Consider the following 12277-nt stretch of genomic DNA (forward strand, 5'->3'; position numbering starts at 1 on the left):
AATCTAAAACTTGGCTGTTCACGAGTTCGTTTCGAATCGTTCTTAAATCTTATTGGGACAAGTCTTGCACAATTTCCCCTCTGCCCTGATTTGTGTTTCTCATTTGTGCATTTTTCGTTGGTTATTATTGCGTTGCGAACTTACGTACAACTATTTATTATAATCTTACAAGTGTATTTATTATCTGTAAATAGCTTTAGATCCCATGAATACCGTTTATCTATGTGATAATCTACAACGTTTTGCTGAACTCCTCCTATAATTTATTTCCTCGGTATTCACACTGCGCTTAGCTGTATAATTGTTGACTTCTCAATACAAGATGAAAATATGAAAACATATACACATATTGATAACTTATTACAATAAATATAACTTGTCTACCGTACTTAAAAAATTGCGAACGTTTATAGCCATTTAGTGGCGGCGATGAATCATTGGCAAATCGGCTTAGATTATCTAACATCATTACCAACTTTTTTCATTTTAAAATGTTGATAACAGAATTTTTGTGTTTCATGGCTTTTAATAGATTTTATTAATTTTAGAAATCGTTTATTTATTTTATGGAATCGAAATATACATTTTAATTAGTTTTAATTTATATTCATTTAAATGAACTTCCCCAAAGGTACAACGGCAATTGTTTCAATTAAATAACTCACTTTAATTTTCAACCTATGTCCTAAAAATATGTATTTACAATATGCGACTCTTAATCTCTAGAACTTAAATAGGTATGTACTCAATAAGATCACACAAGTTCATTTCTGTACTGGAAGCGCACACAAAGTGGCATCTGTGTGGCCCAGAGTGGCACGGCGAATGCTTCAGTTCCATTTCTCCATGCCTCCAACGGATCACACCGTTGTCGTTGGCAAAGGAGCAGGTGGACCCGATCCCGAGCTGGGCGGGATTTGTGCCGCGCGGGACGTAGATGGCTCCATCGTTTCCATCGCGATGACAGTGACTCCTCCGGCGGATGGGGCATGTGGATCTGTTTCCGAGTACGGTGGAGCCGGCAGTGCCGCAATTCCAATGGGACCGGGTTCGCCGAGAGGCGATGGGGGAACAGGTGGTCCAGCCGCCGCTGCTGTGGGTGTGGTCAGGTTGCACATGCGCATCACCTCGTCGTAGCTGGGCAGATCCTTCTCATCCTTTTCCAGTTGATCGCGAATGCGGTTGGCCTCCACGCTGCCGGGCTCAATGAAGAATATGTCGCCATAGCGGTTCGCTGACGGATCCTCCGGGGCGTTAAAAGCATTTCGGTCTGCAAAAAGTTCATGAAAAATATATGAGTGAAATGTAAATATATATAACACCGAAATGATAAGAATCTCATTAAAGATTACTTGATTAGATCATTCGATATTTGGGTAATGTCATTTAAAGGAGAGTAGTTTGGTACACCATAAAATTTAATCGGAAGTGTGTAGTTAAGGAATATACACACTTCGAGATATTTTTATATAAGGTTATGAAGTTAATTGATTGAAATTGGAACACTGCTCTAAACTCGACCTTATAAGCCCATTTAAAGTGATTTGATTGACTGGTTTCAAAATTGCAAATATTGACCAGTCATATTAGCCAGGCGCTAAACACTTTTGACAACAATTTAGGTGATATTTCTCGCAGTGTGACCCCATTCGGAATGTTCCATACCAGCTTGTATCTGGCGACGATTTCGAGCCGTGCATGCGCTTTGCCAGCTAACGAATAGATAAATCAGTTATTGGCTCCATTACTCTTGTGTCTGGTTTGGGATCAGCTTAGCTCGGCTTCCAGGGTTAACTACATACGTATATCAGCTGGGCCACCACAAATATGGCAAACACAAAGCCCAGCGCCACGCTCAGATTAGCTGTCAGACCCATTCCGCGATTCTCGAAGACTGGCCAAAAATAAAATCGCCGCAACCCAAACCGATTAGATAGGCTTGCTGCCCACTTTCGGATTGGCACACGTTACCAATTCCAATGTCGTATCGCTGACGATGTTGCTCTGGAATCCTCTGCTGACGTCGACATCGCGGCTGACAGATCTTGGCCAGAGTTTCGCTCTCCACGCGAATGTAGTAGCAGGCGAGCGGAAGTAGGCAGAAGAAGAAGAACGCCAGGGCCAAGTAGATGGCTATGTGCAGGCCGAAGCCGCTGCCCCAATCCAAGGTGGGTTCCGATCCGTGCATCATGAAGACTTAGAACGACGCGGAGCAGGAATCAATGCTGAACTACAGCTGGCGACTGCGTTTTGTAGACCCTAGTATTAGCCATAGTTTGCCGTTCGGCACGCAATTGATTAGTCGCCCAAGATTAGATTGTCGGCCATGTTTGGTTGGCAATACCCCATAAATGTTACTCCCTATATCAGATACACCATATACGAGTACGAGTATACGGTCCGGTTTACACACACAAACAAAAAAACACAAACTCAAACCAAAGGCATTGCAACTTACGAGGCCCTAAGTGGCAGCAGCGCTTCAAGATCCAAACAACAGCGAACTTGGGAGAATAAACAGAATAAACAGAACTCGATTATCAATCATCATCAGCAAATGGATCTGCTGGATGTGAGGATCACCTGTAGGGCTGCATAGGCCACGAGGCCGATCAGCAGGAGTATAAAGAAAGCGGGCAGGAGTTCCATTTTGCAACGAGCTCTCCAAAAGACTGACCCCCCAGAAACTGATTTGCAATATTTGCAAGGCGTTCGAAATAGGCTTATCGGTCCTCAAAAGTCCACAAAACAAACACTCCAGGTTTTATGGATTTATGGAAGCACTTGATCATCAAACCCACCCACACACCCACACTCGCTGTTTGTCACAGCATATCAGTTGCTCACTTGCTCAGTTGCTCAATACATATATCAAGTCAAGCCATCAATAACATTTCAGTGCATCAATACATACCACTACGCTGTCGTTGACGTTCACGTTGTCGTCGACGTCGACGTCTTACCGGATCTTGAAAGCCCCGAGGATTGGTTCCACAGCACTTGTTCAGAATAATCCATAGTATAAACTTTCGGGGGAATATCAAAGAAGATCAGTGAACGATAAAGGGTCAATTTGTATCCCTCGCTTAATGTTAGGATATCAAAGCATTTGACTGGGGAATTTATGGAGTATATGATTAATACTCGTAATCACATTAACCAACAAAAGTTCTAGTTTAGGCGAGGGACAGGATGAACAAGTTTCAGTGGACAGATACCTGAAGAGCGAAATAGACCATGGGCATGATCAGGAAGAAGATGAAGAACAGCCCCACATAGAATATAAAGAAATCCATAGTGTCAATCCCCGCCAGAAAAATGAAAAACACACAATCGAATCACTTGAATGGCGAGTTAAAACTGAGAACTCTGCAGAGCGAATTTCGAGCTAATCTTATCTGGGCCAAGGAACCCATTTGATTGGCCAAGTATCTATATATGTATATATAAACTCCGATAGCCACCGAAAATAAGTGAAAATATGGCTTGTTTTGAATGAAGCGTACCATGTCTGCGTCCGCGACTCCTGGAATCCCTGGCCTCGCAGCACACCCAAATGCAAAATCTCAGGCAGCAGAAGGTGAGGGCACACGAGATGAAGGCCAGGAAGAAGAACACCAAGTAGGGTGGCACATTCGACATTTTGGGATCGCAGTAAACGGTATATCCACGTGGATGCGCGAGCACCGGCGAGGGTACTCGCTCCATGAAAAGGCCTTAGGCCAACTGTCATATCATGGCGCGTCGCTGGCTTTTGGCCAAGACTTATCGGCGACTGGAAATAGAAGAGCGTGGATCGGTGGAACGAAGGGAGCGGGAGCGGGAGCTGCGGACAGGTGTGTCAAGGGCCATGTGATAAGCGCTCGGAGCACAAAGTCCGATAAGATACGCCGCCCACTCTCGCTGTCTCGCTCTGGCGTCCTATTACCTGTGTGCGAGCTGTAAATGTATCTGTATCTGACAGATATGCGCATAATTGCGCTTCGGATAATGTCACCCGGGCACGTGAGCTGCGAAAGTCGCGAAACTAATTAAGGAAGCAAAATGTCACATAATATCAACAGTTCTAGATAATAGTTTTATAAGCACTGGCAAAATATTATACGGATCGTTTGGGAATTTCTTTAATAAACACTTGTAATTTTCTGGCAGTGCACGAACTAGTCACTGAACATCTGACTAACAAACTTTCTGTTATTTAATAGATCTGAGTAGATAAGATTTAATTAAATTTTTATCTGTAGCTTGTATACTTAAAGAAAAACTTTTTCAAACAAAACCAAATTGGAACGATAATTTTTGCTAAGATATTTTAAGGAAAAGGAGGAATGAAAAATTGTTATTTAAATAAATATTTGTTAACTTTTTTATTAAAATTAAGTCTAAAGCTGTTAAAAATAACAAATAAATAATTTTCCTTTTGTCTGTAAATAATAATCAAAAAACTTCTTTCTTATGTCTTACAACGCAGTATTGTACATAAACATTCTAAATCATTGACTGTAGCCATGCGTAAAGCTGTGAACATCACACAATTTGTAATTAATTCATAGCGATTCACTTTTAACCAGACAAAGGAACACAATCTAAAGGGCGGAAGAACATTTGCGCCAGCAATGTGAATGCCACAAATCACTGCGGACCACCTGAGCTGCTCACCTGGTGTCCAACTGAGGCGACTACTCAATCCCGGCGACGAGGGACACGAGGAAACGAATCTGCTCAAGGGCGGGCTAACTGGCAGTCTCCTTCGGCGCTTCTGGGCCACACATCTCTGCAATTATCTGGCGGATTCACTCCCATTCTCACTCACATTGGTGGCAACTGTTTGGGCCAAGAACTCACACTGATGGAAAAGTACAGAATCAGCAGGAAGAAGAGCAGCAGGACACCGAACTCACACCAGCGAAACTGATCGCCCATTTTTCGAACTACGGATGTACAAGTATCTACGCGTATCTATATAGACGAGCTGCGACCGTACATCTGAATAAATTAGCGCTACTGTCGAACATTTCGATTCCAACCGAACAAGCGAACCCATCGATAAGGGAGGCCAAAAAGATAACCTTATCGGGAAACGTGTGTGACTCATGGCTGCTCACCTGTGCTTAGGGTCACTCCTGACTGATCGATTCTATAGCTCTGCAGCACCCTTCCCGGCTGCCGGCTTGATGGATTCTCCCCAGGACCAGGACCTCCACCTGGACCACGCCCACTGGTGGTGGCTGGTCGAGGAGTCTTCTGCATGGCGCACAGACAACAGGCCTAAAAGGTCAATGTGGTATCGTTGAGGTCGGGCAGAGCTTTTGGTTTTGTGATAAATCACATGAGAAACTTACTCGAATCAGTATGGATATGATTGAGATTATGAGGAACCAGCCAATCATCATAAAAGCGTAATAAGGCATTATCAAACTGAGAACTTAATGCCGGAAGTCCAGAACAGACAACACCACCAACCGATCTAACACCGATTTACCACCGTTCGCCGCGCACAAGAAACCTTGCTGAAATGGCAAAGGCAACGCCACTCATTGCTAACAGCCTAATCACCAAACAAAACCAAATAGCAAACCCAAACCTTATCAATCGACATACGATATTGCGATTAAAACTAGGCATATACACCAGCACACCCAACACAATCGTGCTGAACTGGCGGACTTACGCACCTGGGGATACGCCCCCTGCCGAAATGCTCTCGGTATCGTATACCCCGGAATTGATGTTCTTTCTGCTCTTGTAGCACAGCTGTTGGGAGAGAGATGGTGATTTAAACTATCCATCAAAATCAGGAATATAACTCTACATAAAAGCATACTTCGCTTTTGAACTGCTCTTTAAAAAAAGATGTAGGGAAATGTTCATTATAAGATTGTTTATCAATCCCCAAAATTAATCACGGAAAAACCAGAGATATAAGTTTGTGATTTCCAACCACCTGACAAACTCTTAAGCACCTAGAGATAAATTAATCTCGACATGGGAATTCCCAGACTCCATGTTACATTTCGCATTGTAGCACAACTAAAATAACAATAAAAAATCTAAACCAATTGTAATTGTACTGTTTGAAAATCAGATATATACCCCACAGTAAAAGGCCAAAAGAACTTTATCCAACTTCAGAAAAATGTTCCCTAAGAAACCTTCATATTCTTTGAATCTAGTGTGTGCTTTTTAGTTTCCAAAGGATATTAAGGATATATTCCTGATTTTGACAGTGCAGACTCACACCAAACACCAAGAAGAAAATAAGCGAAATGTAGAATGTGTCGATCGCTTCCATTTCTCCAGAGTAGCAAGAGTCGAATCAACGATGGATTAAATAAGACTGTTGGTATTTTCGAGAAACGACGTAGAATGCGATTCAAGTTGTTGGCCCATATCTTAGAGAACCCCCATCGAATAACAAGCATTATCTTATCGGCAGAGCTTTTGCAGCTTTTTTTTTGCAAAGTTATAAGCCTGAAAAGCCTGGATCTTACCTTCCATGGCCAGGCGCAACATCATCTCATGGCGCAAAAGTCGGGCATATACCCGCATATTCCAGTCGTCGATCTTCAACTTGATGAACAGATAGCACTCCTTGGGATTGGGATTTGTGATTTGACTAAATAAGTATCTAATCAACGTTGTGGTTTCAACCTACCCGAGCGACTAGCAATACGACAACGAGCACAATAAATCCAAAGAACCAGATCCCTGCATACATTGGACCCAATTTACAGCCCAGTTTACAATTTTTAACTACCTAGCTGGTGATTTTGATCAAACAAGAATAGCTGCTCACATAGTAATTTCGACGATTTGACTAATAGAAGCGGAGTTACTTGGATAAACTCACCAGATTCGTGCCTATATTGCAGGCAGCAGACGCACTTCCACTTGTGATTGGGACAGATGTAGGCCTTGATAAATGTGGAATTAGGCACTGTTCTCGCGGAGAATAAACCAGCGACACTCACCCTGATTAGAATAAGGAATATCAGAATGAAGGATATGAAGTAATACACCTCGACGAGATCCATTTCGAACCGAGTGTGGGAAATGTGTGGCAACAAATGAGCCGAGAAGGACGGGAACACGAAATTAAGACCCGGGAAAATTGTGATAAAGCTATTTCGATAAACAGAGATAAAGTCGGCGTTGCATCAACCTGACAGCTTGGGTAATTCGGCTGGGTTATCAGATAAGCAAATCAGAGCTAATTATAGCCAGAGGCAATAAACCTGGCATGTGCGACCAGTTACGAGTTAGTTATCAACTGTTGCTCTAAGCCTATTTGCATGTTCTATGGAGCTGTAGCTCCCGCTCACCATTTCGTGTGTCGGCGCTCCTCGCTGTTCTGACCCTGTAATCTCTGCCCTGGCCAGCCCTGTTGGCCTTCTGGTAGGCATTCGTAAGGAACTTTGGGTTAAGGAAACGGAAATAATGTAGTGCTTACTTCCAGTTCGAGTGTTAGCTACTCACGACTATTATGAGAATGATGACCAGCAGCACCACGGAAAACGAACTGAGCCCTGCACCCATGACTTTGGCACTCCTTGCGGCACAAGTGCTTTATGACAACTGACAAGCTATCGAAACCCGCCGATTTGGCAGCCCCAACTCGATTGGCCATTATCCATATCTTATCATCGTATTACCGCTTTTCGTAACGCCATCGAAGCGTACTTACCTGTGCGGGATCGCCTTCTTGCCGCCGTACAAACAACCTGTAATCGAAATTTGTATTCCAGCTACCGAACTAATCTCGCCATTCAACTCACCTTGATGAAAGTACTTGTGGCCAGGAAGAGGAACATCATGGTAAAGAAAAGGACTGCCGTCATCTTGTCCCAATTTTGTGCCAATTTTGATGAGTGCGGAAAGCCAACTGAAAGCACATTCTGCAGGTCGTACTCCAGTACTCCTCCACGGAGTACTCCAGTTTCCCAATGGAAGGTAGTCACACTGCCTAATCAGTCTGCTTGAACGACAGATTAATGCTTATCGGTCAAAATAATAATAATAGTAGTAATAATATGTTAAGGCCGATCTGGGATTGCCCTACTGCTATACAATTTAATAGTTAAAGCAATATTGTATATATTATATATGAGTTTCATTTTATTTAAAGAGCTGCTTTGTAGTCTTACAAATTACAAACATATATACTGCATATAAAGGTTTCAAGTATACACAAATCCTTTGTTCAACTGCGAAGCCCTGGTTAATATGTGTAAGAAATTCTAAGAACTGGGAGTCACATAAAGAATAGGAACCCCATAAAACGGAATTTCTTGCTCCCAGAGCTGCAATATAGTCACTACGATTGCGAGACCTTGAAATAGAGTAGAAGCAATCGAGTGAATTACTTACTAATACAATGGAACGCAGATAGCAAGAGTGGTGAAATAGGTTTGTTGTCCCGAACCCACCCACTTGGCGTGCAAAATCGGAACTCACCCACCAAAACTGAAATGCCGAACCCTCGAAGCCGCGAAAAACATAGTCATGATCTCTGTATACCCTTGCATTGTACTCGACTGGTCAGCGCACAACAATTTCGATTTTCAAGTTCACAGCAGCAAAGATACCCAAAAAAAAAAAAATGAAGAAAAGCAAAAAAAAACCCAACTGGCAACTACAACTGACCCATTTAATAAATCTGAGGCAATTAAAGCGAACGCTCGGGTAATTATAGGGCGGTCGGAGCCCAAAAACAAACAGACTTTGCTGAATTGTGATAATTAATAGTTGGCCTGGGAGTGTCCGAGTGGCGGAGGGTAGATCTTGCCCTCGGACACACTCGGACATAACCGTAAGACTCCCAGCTGCACCCAACACAATAACACAATGGAAATGGTAACAAAATTGCGAATTTAATGTTGTGTGCTCGTTTTAATTTTATCTCGCGTCTGCACTTCAGGTATTTTATTGTTACAAATCGCCAACGGAACGAGCGAGTTTACGTAAAGTTAACAAAAAAAAAAAACGCTACTCGATGCCTTGAACCGCAATTAATGAGCCCGCTAGCCCCGAATCAGTTCCAAATCGGAGTAGAGTTCCCCAATCGCCCATCCAAATACCTGGGTAGACCATGCCCACTGGCAGCCTCCCAAGTTTAAGAGCGCGTCAGCATTTCTTTTGTGGCGCTCCGTGGGACCGCCAATGCAGCCAGCCATGCCCAATTGGTCGGTCCGTGGCGGAGGAGCTCATCCAATGGAGCTGGCGTCCACCTCCACCGGCCATCAGGTGGCTGCTCCATGGGCACGCTTCATGCTTCAAGTGCGCAACAATTGGACAAAAGCGGATTTGGCGCTTGGCTGTTGGGTTTTTTATCATTTGTATTTTAGATTTACAATGGTGGTTCCTTTGTTGCCACTTGATGGCTGAGGTTGGCGTGGATTGGTAATTTGTTAGCGGAGGCATTGCAATTGATTTCGATTGAATTACGCACCAGCTTGGACACTCGAAAGCCAAATATGTTCATTTCGAATTTCGAATCTGCTGGTAAGGTTGTTTCGTTTTGATTGATTTACCTGCGCGCAGTTTCTCATTAGAGTGATAAATATATTGCAACTCTTTCTCTATTTTTCGTTTGGTATTAAAGGGTTTAATTTTGGAATCTTAAAAATATTTTCAATTATCCTACGCTGTAATGATCACATAATAAATATTAATACATGTTAGCTAGTAGTTTCATTTATGTTTTGTTTGCTAAAACTTAGTTCCGATTTCACTTCCTTCCGCTCGACTATCTCACTGGTATCTTTCGAGCTGTGAGAACGGACAGAAATTTGCATTTCTTTGGCTCCGGGGCACGCCCCCCCAATGTCAAGTTCACAGTCACTTCCGCACCGAAAACGGAAAATGCGCGCTGCATTTGGTTGGCATCAAGACGTAACTTCCACCGATCAGATACGATCTGATTTTGAGTACCAAGGAAAACAATCGGCAAACAAACAATCTAGTTGAAAAACTTACAAATCATCTGGTTGACGAGTTCCGGCTTTTGGAGTTTGGCTTTATGGTCTAATACTTGTGGACTTGGCGTAAACGATGGTTATAATTTTAATGACGCCGTGAATGTGCTGTGAATTAATCGCAACGGTTTTTGGAGTCGACTGCCCGCTAATTGTGGGTGTGTGATTGCCCGTTGATGCTGGCGGGTGATGTCAGTTGTTGGGTCTTTAATCATCTATTAAATAACTTTAAGCACATGGCTAATGCGAGCCAATTAACTCCCAAAAGTCCCGAGAGGAATCACTTTTGAAATTTATAACACAGTCGAAAGTTAGTTGCTCTTTGGGGAGCTTTTAAAAAAAAATACAACTGGGAAAAATTTAGAAAAATCGACATTCAAATGTCTACTTTAAGATAAATTAAATTACATTATGTTAAGTATTATTATATTATATAAATTATTTCGCAATTAGAGGCTGGGTATTAAATCCTATTAATAAAGTTGTTCTGTTTTTAGAATCAACGAAACCGCTTGAAACACTCAGTCAAGTTACTCAATCTATTCGTGTGTTTAATTCACAAATGAACTGCTAATCTAAAACGGCCAATTCCGGGCACCCAAAGTCATGAATAGAGTGCTCAAACAACGCCCAGACAACTTGGATGTAATTAATTTCGATTCGCCACTCTTTGAGCGAAACCTTGAACTTCTGGAGTGACGTGTCTATTAGAACGCTAATGGATCCGCGTTTCTGAGCCCAGACTTACTTTCGCTTTTTTTTCCATCAAGATACATCGCAATTCTTGAGAAATCCCGCACTGAGAGATTGAGATTGGCAAGAGGAAAAACCGAGTGACATAACTCAATAACTCAAACTTACGCACTCGCATCTCGGTTGGAAAATATGTAGAGCATTAAGCATTGGGGCTAATTAGTTAATAAACAAAAGACATGCAAATTATTTCACCACCATTTTATTATCTTTCTTTCCTTTTTTATGTTTTTTTTTTTTCGGTCTCATTTTAGGTTTCATTTTAGGTGGCAAAGTCCGCTGGGCAATTCTCAATTGTAGCACTAAACTGGCTGCACTGAAAACCATTTGGCTAAGGTCTTCGAGAAATGTGTGACTGCAATAAAAGCGCACGAAGGAAAGTCAAAATAAGAGAAATGTTTTAAAGAGCTCTTAAATGTGTATTTAGTCTGCCGTTTTCCCATTTGAAGTTCATTACAACGCGAATGTTGGTGGTGCCCAATTGGAGCCACAAAGTCAGACAAACATTAGTATAGTATGTAAGTGGTAATAGGCAGAGTGGCTAATTTCCAAAATCTTTTCGCCAGGCCTTGCCCAAGTGCGATTTCAGTTGTACAATATTTCTTTTACCAGTTTTATAGTGGCCGCAATGTCTATAATTTCCCCCAATGAACCTGACCGTCGTGGTTGTCGTTGTTGTCGTTGTTGCTGGCTTACAACCATTGTTGTGGTAGTTGCTGATGGGGCAGCCAACACAGTTATGATTATGAGAGGCTTTGTGACAATCAACTTCCTCGAAACGTGCCGCTTTGGAATGGCTTTGCCATGGAATGGATCGGACTTGGGCTTGGGTTCGGGCTTGGAATGGACTTGGACTTTGCATAATGGCCAGCAGTTGGCCAGTTAGCCACATAGCCACATGCCAGTTAGTTCGTGTAATGAATTTTTTACCCGTGTTATTAGGGGCCAATCGTTGTTGGGAGTCAGCGACATTGCAGTTACAGGTGCATTTTGGGTGTTCGTTTTGGCAAGACCTTTCCGTACAACAAACACATAACTTTGACCCGAAAAATATTGAGGATCTATGTACAGGTATTTTTCTATCCATTAGGCCAACCTGTTGGATAATGAAAATCAAATTTTAAATAGCATTCTTTAATGAAATCTAATAGTAATATCTATATAATTGTATTGAAAACCAATCAATCAGCATTTAAAGAAATTCCACTACCTTTTCAAGTGATATTTCCCTGTGCACAACTTGTTTACCATTTCGCGCTGACTAAGCCGGCAAAACATTTATTAATTATGCCTTATAATTGCGGCACCCGCCTGGGAATAATTTTGATTAGCTGCCACCACTGCAATTATCCCCCGAATCGTGAAGCTGTTTGCAGGTTTACTTGATTTGTTTGCCGCTCCTGATGCATTACCAGTCAAAATATGTAATGTGGAATGAGGCATGAGGTGTGGGGCGGGAAAATAGAAATGAAAAGAAAAGCCACCAAATTATGTGAACTTGTTATATCACCTGGCTGAAAATCGCAAGCTTCAAACATTTGCAGTTTTCT

At 42.2% G+C, this 12277-nt stretch overlaps 2 protein-coding genes and 1 long non-coding RNA gene across 15 annotated transcripts in view; 2 read left to right on the top strand and 1 right to left on the bottom strand.

Moving 5' to 3' along the window:
* LOC6531550 (solute carrier family 35 member F5) overlaps positions 1–681 on the top strand; it is a 3393-nt gene extending 2712 nt beyond the window's left edge. The window contains exon 7 of the mRNA XM_002092312.4: positions 1–681. This exon is cut by the window's left edge and continues 117 nt beyond it. The gene's annotated coding sequence lies outside the window, so the exon portion shown is untranslated.
* Positions 647–7884, bottom strand: LOC6531551 (striated muscle-specific serine/threonine-protein kinase). Of its 12 annotated transcripts, none has more exons than XM_015195920.3 (3): positions 7776–7884; positions 7685–7721; positions 647–1270 (listed from the first exon to the last, which is right to left on the bottom strand). In XM_015195920.3, exons 1-3 carry the CDS (start codon positions 7836–7838, stop codon positions 861–863), a joined length of 510 nt encoding a protein of 169 aa, XP_015051406.1. In that variant the 5' UTR covers positions 7839–7884; the 3' UTR covers positions 647–860. The 12 variants fall into 12 exon arrangements, with proteins under 12 accessions (XP_015051406.1, XP_015051412.1, XP_015051409.1 ...); XM_015195926.2 differs by lacking the exons at positions 7685–7721; positions 7776–7884 and adding exons at positions 7323–7413; positions 7477–7563; XM_015195923.3 differs by lacking the exons at positions 7685–7721; positions 7776–7884 and adding exons at positions 6851–6914; positions 6972–7069.
* LOC120321247 lies at positions 7324–8100 on the top strand. 2 transcript variants are annotated; one of them, XR_005560841.2, is made up of 3 exons: positions 7324–7395; positions 7457–7686; positions 7746–8100. It is a non-coding gene; the product is annotated as an uncharacterized LOC120321247 (long non-coding RNA). The 2 variants fall into 2 exon arrangements; XR_005560840.2 differs by having other exon boundaries at positions 7457–8100.
* Positions 8101–12277: the final 4177 nt, after the last annotated feature.

This window comes from Drosophila yakuba, chromosome 2R (assembly GCF_016746365.2).
Source record: "Drosophila yakuba strain Tai18E2 chromosome 2R, Prin_Dyak_Tai18E2_2.1, whole genome shotgun sequence".
Classification (NCBI taxonomy): domain Eukaryota; kingdom Metazoa; phylum Arthropoda; class Insecta; order Diptera; family Drosophilidae; genus Drosophila; species Drosophila yakuba.